At 42.1% G+C, this 16,084-nt stretch overlaps 1 protein-coding gene across 2 annotated transcripts in view; it reads right to left on the bottom strand.

The window, feature by feature from the left end:
- Positions 1 to 4,777: 4,777 nt before the first annotated feature.
- The window catches only part of MTHFD1 (methylenetetrahydrofolate dehydrogenase, cyclohydrolase and formyltetrahydrofolate synthetase 1), a 58,534-nt gene continuing 47,227 nt past the window's right edge, over positions 4,778 to 16,084 (bottom strand). For both annotated transcript variants that reach the window (XM_063440408.1, XM_063440409.1), the window contains 7 exons: positions 12,699 to 12,740; positions 10,603 to 10,703; positions 9,885 to 10,062; positions 9,317 to 9,424; positions 7,596 to 7,748; positions 6,586 to 6,690; positions 4,778 to 4,918 (listed from right to left, as the gene is read on the bottom strand). In XM_063440408.1, coding sequence (XP_063296478.1) covers positions 6,601 to 6,690; positions 7,596 to 7,748; positions 9,317 to 9,424; positions 9,885 to 10,062; positions 10,603 to 10,703; positions 12,699 to 12,740 — 672 coding nt within the window. In that variant the 3' untranslated portion in view covers positions 4,778 to 4,918; positions 6,586 to 6,600. The remainder of the gene's footprint in view (positions 4,919 to 6,585; positions 6,691 to 7,595; positions 7,749 to 9,316; positions 9,425 to 9,884; positions 10,063 to 10,602; positions 10,704 to 12,698; positions 12,741 to 16,084) is intronic.

The raw sequence follows: 16,084 nt of genomic DNA, 5'->3' as shown, positions 1-16,084 counted from the left end.
CTCAGTGAGAGTCCTTGATGGAACATTGAAAATTATTCTTCAGTTAGACTTAAAAGTCAAAGTTTATTTAAATTGCATCAAGCCTCAACACACGAACCGACAGATGGAAGCTGCGAAAAAGTTTTAGACCAAAGTCAAAGACAGATTGATAGATTTTAATGAATGAATCTGAGAACTTTGGAAAATGAGACAGATGTCACAGCATGTCAGCTTTAATATAACATGGTACAAATAGGTCAAAGACGTTTCCTCATGTTCAGACAAAATGCCATAAGAGATCACTAGTGCATATGCAGATCTAGAAGGATTGTCTGGGAGAAATCATGACAGTTCCATTATTTACAAAAAAAAAAAAAGACAGAGGAGAAGGCCTAAGATAAAACCTTGCAGGACTGTCTTGGTGTCCATGGTTAGGCTTATGACCTACCTGTACTCAACCACTGTGGACCTTTTCAGAATCATCACCTAACCGCATGGAACTTTGAAGCTTTATTAAATGGCTGCCTTTGAGAGGAGTCTTCATGTGGACACAGAACACAGTTTATCAAGTTGATGTGGATTTGTATAAGTGAACACCAGGTCAGAAAATCCCCAATCCTACAGCCTTCAAATTTTGAATAGCAGCAGCAGAAATCATTTCATTTCATCTTTATAAAGATGAAGTCCTAACCTCATAATCAGTGAATGGAAGGTCGACCCATGTGAAATCCAATACAAAGTGGAAGCAGTAATCTCTTCATCTTAATTTCCATAAACTTAAAAACCAGAAACCAGATACATTTGTTCAGGGTTCATGAGGTCCAGGACGGAATGAAAAGTACTCAGTACTGTTAAGAAGGCAGCAGTGAAAACTGCAATTTTTTTTCTTGAGATGAATAATAATTATAACTATGTAACACTTTTCGTTCTCCACCAAATTTAATATAAAAATAGACTTGAACAAGACCAATGAGAATGATCTGATAAAGATTGGGAAATCCAAAACAGCACACGAGTCAATATTCAGAACAGATAGTGCCTTTGACCCAAAGGTTAGAGTTGGACTAGTCTTGGGTCTCCATGAAAGAATTGCAGCTTCCCTCCACAACCCCTTAGGCAGATTTAGAGGCAGAGACAGATATTTATTTTTGCATAAGTTGGAGCTGGACCTCCATTTGGATGGAGTTAAATAACATTAAAGATGTGGCGGTCCTGGGTGACTTCTAAGATATGTAGAAGATGAAAAACACACAACTGATGGGAAACTGAAATACAGGGTTTTTGTGTTTGGAAACTCACTTTACCTGTAATCTTGAAATTCCAAAGACAGAACGGCCAGCGGAAGGCAGTTTGGATTTAGATACATGGAAACAATGCAGGGATTATAGCTCTGGTTTTTCATCAAGCAGGACCATATCAACAAATTCATGACATCTGAAATGAAAGGCTACTTTGATAAACTGGCTATCTTCCAGTCTTTCATCAAGAGGCAGCCTTGTCTTTAAAGTTAGACAGCTGGACATCAGCAATGGAAAAACATGTGAACATAGGGTCCAGGTCCAAGAAAATGGTTTCTTTTTTTTGGCCCACACCCGGTAAATGTAGTTAGGGCTATAGAATTAAGGTACATGCAAAGCATGCAACTGCACAGTTAATAATGATGGCCGTTTATTACCAACATGCACCCACCATACGTATGCCTACCTGTATGCATTCACATTTCACACAGCCAATGTCAGCATTCTGTCAAGGCTATCACAACCATCATATTAAGTTACATTTTAAAAATACATTTTTAAAGGAAACCTATGTTCTGCAAATTTGGATAATGTAATCTAGTTAGCCTTGCATTTCCTACAAGGTATCTTTTTTTGTATCCATTCCTCATTAATCAGAAAATACAAGTTGATGCCAATAAATGTGTGTGTGAGCGCTGTGCGTACTTTATGTGTTAATTAGGAAGCTTTAGGCATCCACAAGGACGTATGAGTAAGTGTTTCTTCCCTGTCTGCTTTATGTGTGATGTTCATTTCCATTCGGTGCTAATTAAACGCTCTTTGTAAAATTTGTTTACAAATGAGCAGAATTTTCATAACACGTTTCGGTGTGTTTTTATTAAAGGGACGCTATTACAACTATAAGTCTCCTTTTATAGAGCTCCGAATTGTGTCAGCCAAATGGCTACAAACATTTCACAGTTAAAACTTACACATCTGTCTCTGGGACTTAATTCCCAGAACTATAAAGTCGGCCTCCGTGGCGGCTCAGTACAAAGTTGCTTGTGTATGCCGTACACAGCATTTTGGGGTGTGCTGTTGCACATATAACTGCGACATTCATTTGTGGGTCTGTATTCATAGAAGCAGACACAACCTTGGTTAAATGCGTCTTTTAAGCTATACACGTGTCAACTGTTTCACCAAAACAGAGGTTTATTTCCTGAACTGCACAGGAGTGACTAAAAATCCAAACTGAAAAATTAGGCAATTAGTGGGGAGGAAATTCTCCAACTGCTATAGTCACAGCTTCGTTGATTTAGAAACCTGGTTTTCAGTTCACTGCAGTTTGTAATGTAGTGAATAATCTCCAGAGAATAAATGTTTCATTAAAGTGGCATTGCAATACAGTGTTGCTTTAAAAGGGACACTAAGCAATAAAACAACTTTAGCTTAAAGGAACACTATAGGGTAAGGAACACATTTACATGGCTTGCCACCACCCCTTACTCCCTTTAAAAGGTAATAAAACTTACCTTACTTCCAGTGTTTCACCAGTCTGATGGCTCTGGTCCCACCCCCGATCTGCCTCCTTGCTGACATCAGAATTCATGATTTCAGCCAATCAAATGCCTTACCTATCAGATAGCATTGGATTGGCTGAAATCGACAAAGAGACAGAAAGGGGGAGGGGTCAAATACAGCCCTGGCCAATCAGTACCTCCTCACAGATGAGGAAAGTTCAGAGTCTCCATGCACTCTGAGGAGTGGCTACTGGAGGTGTCCTTAGGGGCCAATGTAAACACTGCCTTTTCTCTGGAAAGGCAGTATTTGCATGAAAATGCCTGCAGTATACTCACCAGAACAACTACATTAAGCCGTAGTCTCCCTTTAATGAAGCAGTTTTAGTTTATAGATCATGGCGCTGCATTATCACTGCTTGATTCTCTGCCATTTAGGAGTTCATTAACGTTTGTTTCTGTTTATGCAGCCCTAGCCACAAAAGTAGTTTCATTTTCAATCAGATCTCACAACACAGTGTGTTTACTTTAGAAGTTAGAATCTGCTGCTCATTTAATTTAATCACAAATCGGAGGCTGTTGCAGGCTATTAACAGATCAGTAGAAAATAAATTCTCAATTAAACAGACAGCGCAATAAGGAAAGCTTTAAAAATAAAGACTTTTTTTCAGGAAGTGTGTAAGGAGGTTGTGTGAGTCACAGCCAGGGGTGTGTGGCTAGGGCTGCATAAACAAAGTGATTTAACTCATCCTAAATGTCAGAATTGAGCAGTGAGACTGCAGGGGAATGATTTCATCGCCCTTGTTTGTCCATGTTACAATGACAAAGTTGAATCTGAGTCTGTGCTTCATTGCCCTTGTTTGTACATGGTACAATGACAATAAAGTTGAATCTGAATCTATACACCAAAACTGCTTCATTAAGCCAACATTCTTTTGGTGCTTAGACTGTCTATTTAAAAACTGGTGTACCAAACTTTATTGACATGGGTCTGCTCTTTTGATAGTCATTTTAACATGATCTACCATGCAGGTGTTAAGTGCCTATTGTACCATTCACATACACCAGCTGAAAAGGAGCAGTACACAGTGAGTCCTGGTGGGTAGAATATACTGTTGTATGGCCTCGGATACAGGGGTGAATGGATCTCAGTTCTCATGAATTGAGGTCATAGAGCAGCAGTGAAGTGGACATCTTGCAGCCTTGTCCTGTCACTCCTCATTTTTCAATACTAAAATATAGACAGGAATAAAAACAAATGTCCTTGGGGTTGTAGGCAAAAGCTCCCAAGTAGACTTTAAAGGATTACTATAGTGTCAGGAAACCAAACCAGTTTTCCTGACACTATGTCATCTTTGGGGGGACCCTCACCCTCAGGGTCCCCTTCCTGTAGTGCTGAAAAGGTTAAAACCCCTTAAGCCACTTACCTTAATCCAGCGCCAGGCTCCCTCGGCGCCGGTGACCTCCCCTCCCCTCCCCGTCCGACGTCAGCTCCCGAGTGGAGCGGAATGTGCATGTGCGGCAAGAGCCGCGTGCGCATTCTAACATTCCATAGGAAAGCATTTCTAAATGCTTTCCTATGGACGTTCTGCACGCTGGATGTGAATTTTGCATCCAGCACCTCCAGCGGCTGTCAGGAAGACAGGCACTAGAGGCTGGATTAACTCTGCTATGTAAACATAGCAGTTCCTCTGAAACTGCTATGTTTACATGTGAAAGGTTAAAACCGGAGGAACCTGGCACCCAGACCACTTCATTGAGCTGCAGTGGTCTGGGTGACAATAGTGTCCCTTTAAGAGTGAGGACACCTATATTTACTGGATGCTCCTGATACACTAAATCAGTGTTGCCATGTTGAGTATTTATTGATATACTGAATATACAGCACTCTTTGTCTTTCAGTTTGCATTTGAAGTGCCGCTGCTAACCACATCACACAATTAAAATATCTTTACCAAAGATCCACAGCATCGGTTTAACAACCAATAACTTCGCAGGTACTGTACCGAACCTCAAATGACACAAACAGCCAGAGTTTGAAAAAAATTATTAGTTTTTTTAATCTCACATGAGGCACTTGATAAAAAACATTTAAAATATGTCTTTAGCTTGCTAAGAACTAGGTCACGTTTCCTGGATTAGAAGATCTCTATAGAAGCTCTGACGATCTCTTCACAACATTGTCTCACGGTTACAACACATCTGGAGAGGAGAGAAAACGGTAAATGCACAATATAAAAAAAACAACAACATTTCTGCCACAACTTTGGTGGCAATACCAACTGAAATCAGTCTTTCATTTTAACAAATTTCTTAAACAGACAGCAGTTTAAAGGGATACATCAAAGTGGAATTACCACAGATTTAATGCGGTAGAGATAAGGCATTAAATAATGTATTTATAGGCATGGCTGATTATGTGACATATGAGTATGTGTAAGTTAACGTCTAGTTTAGTTTATTATTTTGATGAATGTAACATCATGGGTATATACACTATATTTTTGGGGGGCATTGGGCCTATTGTAAAGATTTCAAGGTCACATACAATCTATTCTAAACCTGGGCAGCAGTTCCAGTAACAGATTCGGATGGCTGGAACTGGTGCAGAGTGCAGTGCAGAGCAGATAAAAAGGTAATGAACAAGAAGGATAGAATGTATGAGAGATAGAAACAAATACAAAGTAATACAATATCAGTTTGCTGTAAGCTGTTATTATCAAGGAGAGCTTGGCATATGTTTAATGTCCTATAGACATGGTTAACTCTAGCCTGGGTGTCCGGTTATTATAGGGGTTATAGAAAAAAACACGAACAATTTGAAATTATAAATAAATCCATTTCTGTAATCTCTCGGAGTGGAACATGCATAAACTAAGTAATATAAACATCTGGATGGCGGGATTCAATGTACTGACTGTACAATACTCAGGAAACACAGCAGCTCAGACTGGATAGAAAGAGATGAAGAATCACCAATAAACCATCTTTTAGAGCAGGGGTTCTCAACCCAGTCCTCAGGACCCCCTACCATTCCAGGATTTGGGGATTACCTGGGTGTGTCTAAGGTGTTTAGAAAAAGGGAAAAAAACACCTTAGAGTCTGTTTTTTTTTTCTTTTTCTAAACACCTTAGACACACCCAGGTAATCCCTAACGCCTGGACTGGTAGGGGGTCCTTGAGGACAAGGTTGAGAACCCCTGTTTTAGATCCTATGTCAAACATAGATCTATCATGAGCAATCCCAACTTTAAAGGAGCACTATAGGGTCAGACACACAAACATGTATTCCTGACCCTATAGTGTTAAAACCACCATCTAGCTCCCTTTAGATGGTAAAATATTACTTGTATTCAAGTCTGAAGCTGCTGCCTCTGCCTGTGACCTTCCTCTGACATTATAATAAGTGATGACCTGATCCAATCACAATGCTTCCCTATAGGATTGGCTGAGACTGACAAGGAGACAGACCAGGGGCAGAGCCAGCACAATTCAAACACAGCCCTGACCAATCAGCATCTCCACATAGAGATGAATTGAATAAATGAATCTCTCTGAGGAAAGTTCAGTGTCTGCATGCAGAGGGAGGAGACACTGAATGTTTGGATGCATTTTAGGCAGCCATGACCCAGGAAGGATCTCTAACAGCCATCTGAGGAGTGGCCAGTGAAGTCATCACTAGGATGTAATGTAAACACTGCATTTTCTCTGAAAAGACTGTGTTTACAGCAAAAAGCCTGAAGGTAATGATTCTACTCACCAGAACAAATACAATAAGCTGCAGTTGTTCTGGTGACTATAGTGTCCCTTTAAGTTTAGAACATTTACATTCCGTGCAATGCTGGATATTTCCACGTTTTCAAACATTACCTGTGATTAGTGATTTCAGAACAATCCATTCACTTGCTCGGTGACAGGGTCCAAATCAATATCATAGAAGCATGGCCTTGTGGGTAAACCAGGCATCGTACTCATCTGCAAGGGACAAAAAGGCATATTATTGAAGCATTATCTACTTCCCGCTAGTGCAACCAATCAGTAATATCTGCAGCACTGTATAATCAAGACAAGCTCTGCACTTTGTTACCAGGCTGAACCGCACGATAAATGTGCATGCTTGCTAAACAGCCGCTCCACGCTGGAACGTACACGTCGTTTTATATGTTATAGAAATAATGCATTAAAGACACATTAGGCAACCTCTAAATGTCTCCCCGTTATCTGCAGCTTCTGCTGTGACATTAAGTGGACAGGAGTTATTTACTTGTATTTACATTTGTTGTACTTGTTCTCAGAATTAAACGTATGATCGTGTTAATTCCTTAGGAGTTGTATGACATGCAGATCCTGTAAGGCAGGGGTGCACAAAAGGTAGTTCCCCAGATATTGTAGAACTACAACTCCCATGATGCTTTGTCATTCTGAACGCATGCAAAGCACCATGGGAGTTGTAGTTTTACAACAACTGGGGATCTGCCTTTTGGACACCCCCTGCTATAAAGGGTCACATGAAGCTATGTTTCCCCTATAATATTACAAAGTAGTGGGTGACGGTGTAATTTTAGCATTTTTCTGACTACAGAATAGAAAGTGAGAGAATAGAAAGAAGTGAAATAGAAAAAAAACTCAAAAATACACAATGAACATAAGTTGATACAGTACTTGGAGTTGCATTTAATACTTTCTTGCACTCTCTTGTGTAAGCCTTTTGCTCATGGGAGATAAGAGTGAAGATATACAACCAAATACTCAGTGGGAGCTGGAGAACTCAGGTTAAATGCTGCCCATTAACTGCTAGAGAGGTTGTCTACAGTTCAAAACCATAACATTCTCACTTAAAACATGACAAAACACATATTTTACTACCATGTGACACTTACCGTTCCCACTAGTGGATACAAGAACCCTGCTCCAACGCTGGCCCTAATGTCCCGGATGGGCAGGACAAATCCTTTAGGGACACCTTTCATCTCTGGGTTATGGGACAGGGACAGGTGGGTTTTAGCCATGCAGATTGGGAGATCACCAAATCCCTAAAATAAGAGCAAAACAATGTAAATGCTCCATAACATCATCTGCTCTGGATTGTGAGGTTTGAAGGTTTTTTTTTTTTTTTTTTTAATTTGTATTTTATTCGATTTAGAATAACATATACATCCGTTCCATTATATTCGTTTAAGTATACAACGTGTACATATTTATGTCTTAATGGGTATATTGTAGGCAACAGGTAAAACAAATAGGGAACTCTGGCCATACGTTGGTCAGTCTTAGATGTCTTTAAAGTGAAACTAGATGGCTAAGTCCCGTATACCATAGAGTAACAGTGTCCTTTAGAGGGTCTTTGTGCTCAGTCCGACTCTGCGTGGTCTCCGCTACTTGTTGGGTCTTGATTTAGCAGCCTTGGGAAGTGGAGTCAATCTCTTTACGGTGCTGCTGGACGGTGCGCTGTGCCATTTTTCGACGGTTCTCTCTTGTTGCACTTGATTCATGGTGGGAGGTGATGTCCTTTGCTGCGGCATGCGTATCAAACCGGCTTTTTGTAGGAAGTTTTCCAGGTCGTCCTCTGAGGTGAGCTCGTATCTCTCTCCCTCAACTTCTGTGAGGAGGGACCCCTCTATGCCCCAGCGGTACCTGATATTGGCGTCCCTCAGTGACCTGGCTACAGGTGCTAGGTTTCTTTTCTCCACAAGTACGGAGAATGGTGTGTCTGGGTATATGGCTACCCTGTGGCCTTCGATCAATGTTGTTCCTAGTTCTCTGGACTTAGACATTACGGCAGTTCTAACGGAGATATCCCGAGTCAGCACAATAACATCTCTGGGTGCCGCGGTGGGCGCTGCAGCGGACTTCCTTACCCTAAACGCCGAGGTGATCATAGGTAGGTTATGTGCGTCTGTTATTCCCATGGCTGTCAGGAGGGTGTGAGTATAGGGTAGGAGCTGTGCAGTGCCGATCTCTTCTGGGATGCCTCTAAGGCGTAAGTTTCGTCGCCTGTGTCTGACCTCCATTGTGGTGATTGTGCGTCTAATTTGTTTTACCTGTGAGGCAAGGTCTTGTATGTCTCGATTTGAGGTCTGGATCTTTTCCTCCCTGGAGGCTTCCCTTGTTTCCAGGCTACTGATTTTTTGCCGTACCTCCTCCACCTCTGTCTGCACTGTCTGCAGGTCGCTCCTCCAGATTTGTCTCATCTCCGTCAGGAGCCTTTTAATGTCACCTTTTGTGGCAGGTGCTTCGTCCTCCTCAGACTCCGTGGTGTAGGATCGAGGAGAAGGCATTGAGTCTTCCTCCTCCTGAGAGGCTTCAGATACCTCGGGTGTTTCGCGGGCCTCAGGCGCCATCTTGGGTCTCTGTGAGGTCGCAGGCCTCTCGAAGGCCAGTCTGATATCTGGTTGCTGGGGCTTGGTCGGACCTTGGTGTCTCTTATTTTTCTTCCCCATTCTCTCTGCTTGGGGGGTGTCTGTCTCTCGGGTTGGTTTGCCGCGATTTTGCGGTATTTTCCGTGGTATTTCTCTGTGTCGGAGCGGAGCTCCGTGGAAAGACGTCCGCTCAGTTCAGTCGTAGGCCACGCCCCCCAGGTTTGAAGGTTTTAATAACTCACCTGTTTGGTATATAGTTCAGCCTTCTTCTCAGCTTCAGGAAGAAGTTCGACATCATCTGCACCGTAGATTTTTTGTGCAATGATCCTGATCTTCTCAACAATGGGCAACTAATACAACGGATACAAGAGAGACACAGAATAAAAAATAAAAACAGATACGTCAGTATTGTAACCGGTTCCACTGTTACTAAATAAACATTTAAGGTGAACCTTCACGTGTCAGTATAAGTTCTTTATCCTAAGATAATAAGAAATAAAAAAAGAAAATATTTTGGCTTCTTACAAGCAATTCTGATTCTCAGGCACCCAGAGACCGTTCCCGGTTCTGACTCACCTTGTATTCACGGAACTAATTACAAATGTTTATATAGAAATATATGTCATCGGTAGAATTGTGTCAAAGTGCTCAAACTACAGAAAGAGAAATTACAGAAAGCCAATACAAGTCATTTTCACGTTTACCAGTTTATTCCCAAATGTCCATAACGGTGTCACAGTATCTGCTAAGCAATACCATCTCTTGCTATTAACATTCATTATCTCACATTTCTACAGACTGGCGAGTTACCTTCACATCATAGAGGAACTTAAAGTCGCTTGGTGCCTGGGCTGCAGTCTGCACAGCCTGACCGAGTTCCACTGCGCCCTTTCCGCCTTCTGCCCAGTGAGAACATTTTACAGCATCAAACGCTCCGGCCTCCTTCGCCAAGCGGCAGACGAGCTGCAGTTCCGCCTCTGTGTCTGTCCTGTAAGACAGCATGCAAAAGCTAACAAGCAATCTGTGTGCTTAATGTTTTATATTTAATATCGCACACTGTGCTAGAAACAAAAGTATATAGTATCAACAATACCAAGCAATGACCTCTCTGAAGGCTATTTGGTGTAATCCAGTTGTTTAACTTCAACTCCTACCATCCTCAATCTAAAGCATGTACTTGCCAATAATGGCTATCAGGGCTGGTAAGCCTATAGAATAAGCTGGGGTGTCCGATTTTAGCATTCAGTTCAGGTGGTACTGGCAGCCCACGCATTAGCAATGAAGATTCAGTTTGAAGCGTGATTAACTCAACCTAAAAAATCCTTTGCCGTCATTCTAAACTGGACAGGGGATTTATTAGGCATGCATAATATGAGTACGAACGTAAACGAAAAGATTTTAAGTTACATCCTGTTCTAGATCGGGCGCACTGGGCAGCTGCAAATACTGAGGATTTAATGTAAATCTAAAAGTAGTTTAAGGTGTAAAATCTTTAAGACAGGTGTAATTTTCTCAAGCAGTCTCTTACTTGAAAGCATTGACAGCCACCACCACCGGAACGCCAAATGCCGTAGCATTCTCAATCTGCTTTCGGAGATTACTGCATCCTTTCTCCAGCAGATCCAAATTCTGTTTAACAGAGCAATGAGCAAACAAACACAAGTTTAGCCTAAAGACACCCTGTCCTCATACATTCACCATCAGACGCTCTATTTTAAATGAGGTGATGTTGGAATAGTGGGCATTTCTGAAATTATAGTTATTACAGAGTCAGCCTTAATGTCCTACGTTGTTAAAACACCGGGTTCCGTTGTAAGGACACCAAGCCTTTCTAAAAATGCAAATAGGCAAAAACCAAAATGTACGGGTCACCCTCTGTTTTAATCTATTATGAATCCTGTAGCATTACAAACAGCATCATAATGACGCACAATATTTCACATTCTCATTCTGTTAATACTCTGTCTAAATATAGTACTGTTATCAATATTCTTGGAATACGTTACATGTTCTTGCCAGTACAATGTCTTTAAAAGCATTGAGAAACATTTAAAGCTTTAAATAAGACAGGGGAAAAACAAAACAAGACAAAATAAAAGAACAAAAACTACAAACAGTGTAGATGTGCACTGGTTATACGAACCTGCAAATTGCACATCACGTTATCACCACTTAGAAAAAGAAAAGTGTTTTTAGACACCTTCTCTAAGCGTCTACGTGATAAACTTGCCACTTTTAATAAGTGTAAAATCTAACCTCATTTTACACCCATTATGAGTCAGGAAACAAGAAATATATCTGCTCAGCGACTAATAATGTATTAGTAATATCACACAGTTCATCTTTCTGATATTAGACCATACAATATACCATAAGGTTTTCCAGCTGTCTGCAGACTACAAGTCTCATCACTCTTGGCATGGCATATGATATGAGGATAGTTGCAGTGTAGCATACACTGCAAAGTCACAGAACTGTCAGTTTAGCTAAAAGCCTGCCAGTTATCCCTCTCTGGCTGTGCTCTCTCAGTGAACCCATACCGCAAGTTGGCAAGAGAAAGATCCTCAATATCAGCTATATCAATGTCAGGGCTTAAAATGTCAAGCCTATCACTACTAGACAAGCAAAAACGTAACCTATCACCGTATGCCAACAGGGTCCATAGCACACCAACCTGGGGTGAATTATCCTCTATAGATAATAGGAATTTTGATCCCTGATGTATGTTGAACATTATACAATATGTAATCGTATGTAATGCATGTTAAGCAACAGTTTCTATAACCCTGTTATATTGTACAGCGCTATAGAACCTGGCTATACGCTTTCAAAATAAATATATCTATCTGTGGCATCAGCTGTACACAGCATGAAATGTGTTCTCACGTTATATTTTAAGCAGGAAAACAAATCATAAAATGTTTTCAACGATCCATAAAAAGATAAAAAAAAATAGTGTTTATTGTGCCTATTTTGTTTAAGGAAACAACACATTCAGTTTAAAGGGACACTATAGTCACCTGAACAACTTTAGCTTAATGAAGCAGTTTTGGTGTATAGAACATGCCCCTGCAGCCTCACTGCTCAATCCTCTGCCATTTAGGAGTTAAATCCCTTTGTTTATGAACCCTAGTCACACCTCCCTGCATGTGACTTGCACAGCCTTCCATAAACACTTCCTGTAAAGAGAGCCCTATTTAGGCTTTCTTTATTGCAAGTTCTGTTTAATTAAGATTTTCTTATCCCATGCTATGTTAATAGCTTACTAGACCCTGCAAGAGCCTCCTGTATGTGATTAAAGTTCAATTTAGAGATTGAGATACAATTATTTAAGGTAAATTACATCTGTTTGAAAGTGAACCCAGTTTTTTGTTTTTTTCATGCAGGCTCTGCCAATCATAGCCAGGGGAGGTGTGGCTAGGGCAGCATAAACAGAAACAAAGTGATTAACTCCTAAATGGCAGTGAATTGAGCAGTGAAATTGCAGGGGAATGATCTATACACTAAAACTGCTTTATTTAGCTAAAGTAATTTAGATGACTATAGTGTTCCTTTAAAAAGACAACAAGGTGGTTAATCGTGTAAGACTTTGAACAAGAAGTGAGTGTGTAAATTAAAACGTACCTCCTCAGTGTATTCCTTTGGTAATGGTACACCAGCTGTCACCTTGGGGGAAAAAGGAAGACTTAATACCAAAGATAAGACATTTCTACCTGGGATTCACAGTTATACAGGTGTGCACAAAGTCACACAGGTGAAAATTAAGCAACTACAAACATACAAAATTAGGCCCTGTGCATATAATTAATAAAAAGTCACCTGTTTACAAATCCAAATCCCCATGCACATTTGTTATGGGCTTATGCAAATATTACTTGTTTTTAGAATGAAAACTTGTAATTCTTAAACTGTGCACTGTGTTTTTCAGAGATTTTGCAAACCTACAATTTGTTAGAAATGGAAAATATTGTTTTTCATACAATGTTTTTTTTAATAAATTACCAATATTCAGTTAATATGGTGTTCAGACTTTAGGACGCCATTTTGTCCTAGGTTAGTGTAGTTCCCCAAGTCAGGGAATTTCCCGTATCGTGTGCACCCTTAGGTTTTAGTCTAAACATAGATAAGATATCTAGGTCATAACAATAGATTGATTAATACGTTACCATGTGAAATTATCAAGTTATGGCCTTGTATCTTGGCCAAGTTAAGGTAGGTCCTAACATGACCTAATTAAAAATCTAAGGTATAAATATGTGTACATATTAATATTAGGATACAGAGGAGAGATTTTGGAGACAGACACTGCATTTTATCATGACTGGGAGGTTGACTATTTTACCGATATAGCAAGGATATACTTTAATCTCATGAACTCTGCTAGAAATTATTGTAATGGATTAGTAAAGCGGCACTGTCATGGCCGAATCCCGTTTTTTTTTTAACCCCCCCCCCTGACTCCACTACATCTTACTGACCCCTTAGTCATCCCCTAATGCCCCTAAGCCCCCCATATTACCTATTATTTAACTTTATTTTCTACCCCGATCTATATTCTGGGCGCCGCCATCTTTGTGTGGGTAGAGGAAGTCCCTATGGGACACGTCATCTGCCCACACTAGATATCGCTGTGAAATTCCCGCATATGCCCAGTTAAACACTTGGGCATGCGAACGTCAATTTCATCTATTCATTCGTCAGAAAAACGAATGATTGACTAGAAATTTCAGACGAACAAAAACACTGAATATCAGTGTTCGTTCAGTTTATTACAAGGAGGGAGCTACTGGCGCGCAGCTCCCTCCTTGTAAAATGTTAAGATAAAAGTGTCAGTGAGCAGTGCTCCCCGCCACTTCCTAAGCCCCCCATGGCCTCCCTCACTCTATGGGGGTCAATATGGGTGGGGGCCCTAAATAACAATGAGGGGGGAGGACCTGCTATTGTCCTCCCCCCCCGGCCCCCACCCCTGTGCGGCAGGTGGGGGCACCTACTGTCCTCCCCCCCGGCCCCGCACGGTGGGTGGGGGCCCTAAAAACCAAAAAGGGGGGGACACACCTACTGTTCCCCCACCCCTACTGTTCCCCCCCCGGCCCCCACCCCTGAGCGGCGGGTGGGTGCCCTAAATGAAAACCCGCCCCCCTCCAAGGTGATTAGGGGTCCCCAAACCCCTAGTCAACCCCCCCACCCAAATAAAAAAAAAACAAAAAAAACTATCCCCTACCTACCCCCCTCACCCTAAAAATAGTGAGGGGGGGGGGGAATAAAATAACTAACCTGTAAAGAAAAATAAAACTTACCATTTGATGTCTTCTTTCTTCTAAAATCTTAATTTTTCAGCCCCCGAAAAAGGCCAAACAAAAACCCATCATACCCGTCGAACTTAAAATAAAAAAAAAAAAACCTGAGCGCCAAAAAAAAAAAACCCTGAGCGCAAAAAAAACCCCCCTGATGTTAAAAAAATTAATGCATCTTCACCCGGCGAGGGCTCCGCGCAGACTGAGCTCCGCAGGGCGGGGAAAGGCTTATAAAGCTTTGCCCCGCCCTGCAATTAGGCTAAGAACACACTGATTGGTTGGTCCTCAAACTCCGGCCCCCCAGATGTTGCTGAACAACAACTCCCATGATTCTTTGAATTACATAGAGAGCCAGAGAATCATGGGAGTTGCAGTTCAACAACATCTGGGGGGGCCGGAGTTTGAGGACCCCTGGCCAGAGTGCTCTTTGTCATTTTACACAGCATGGGAAAGTTCTTTGGAATTTTCCCACGCTGTGTAATTTGACTCATAACACTCTGATTGGTTGGCTTGGAATCTAACCAATCCGAGTGCTCTGTGTAATTTTAGACAGCGTGAGAAAATTCCAAAGAACTTTCCCACGCTGTGTAAAATGACAAAGAGCACTCTGATTGGCTTAAACCAACCAATCAGAGTGATCTGAGCCTAATTGCAGGGCGGGGCAAAGCTTTATAAGCCTGTCCCCGCCCTGCGGAGCTCACTCTGCGCCGTGCCCTCGCCGGGTGGGTGAAGATGGATTAATTTTTTAAGTGTCCGGTTTTCATTTGCACTCGGGTTTTTTATTTTAAGTTAGACTGGTATGATAGCTTTTTTACTTGGCCTTTTTTGGGGCTGAAAAATGAAGATTTAAAAAAAAGAAGACATCAAAAGGTAAGTTTTATTTTTCTTTACAGGTTAGTTATTTTATTCCCCCCTCACTATTTTTATGGTGAGGGGGGTAGGTAGGGGATAGTTTTATATTTGGGTGGGTGGGGTGGGGGTGACTATGGGCCCCCTAGTCACCTTGGAAGGGGGGGGGGGGGGGAAATTTTAATTTAGGGCCACCACCCGCCGCTCAGGGTTGGGGGCCGGGAGGACAGTAGGTCCCTCCCTTATTTATGGCCCCCACCCACTGTGCATGGCGGGGGCCGGAGGGGGACGAGGACAGTATGCCCCCCCATTGTTATTTAGGGCTCCCACCCGCCGCTCAGGGGTGGGGGCTGGGAGGGGAGGACAGTAGCCCCCCCCTCATTATTATATAGGGCCCCACCCGCCGCACAGGGGTGGGGGCCGGGGAGGAGGACAGTAGGTCCCTCCCTGATTGTTATTTAGGGCCCCCACCCATGCACAGGGGCGGGGGCCGGGGGAGGACAGTAGGTATCCCCCACATTCTTATTTAGGGCCTCCACCCACCGCGCAGGGGTGGGGGCCGGGGGGGGAGTAGGGGGAGAGACAATAGGTCCCTCCTCTCTTAGTTATTGAGGCCCCCCACCCGCCGCTCAGGGGTGGGAGGACAATAGTTTCCCCCCTCCCATGATTGTTTAGGGTACTAGGGTTTATTTGTTGTTTTTTTAACAGTGAGCAGCTGGCTGCTCACTGTTTACTAGACATGCCCCTAACCGCAGTATAGCGAGTAGGGGCAGAAGTGACTAATACTAAGTAATCTTTACTTAGTATTAGTAAATGTGGCTTGAAGACCAATTTAGGTATTTCAGCCTTTTGGTAGATAGCTCCCTA

The sequence above is a fragment of the Pelobates fuscus genome, chromosome 13, assembly GCF_036172605.1.
Source record: "Pelobates fuscus isolate aPelFus1 chromosome 13, aPelFus1.pri, whole genome shotgun sequence".
NCBI lineage: Eukaryota > Metazoa > Chordata > Amphibia > Anura > Pelobatidae > Pelobates > Pelobates fuscus.
Note: the sequence above shows the minus strand (reverse complement) of the source record. Positions and strands in the feature narration are given on the sequence as shown.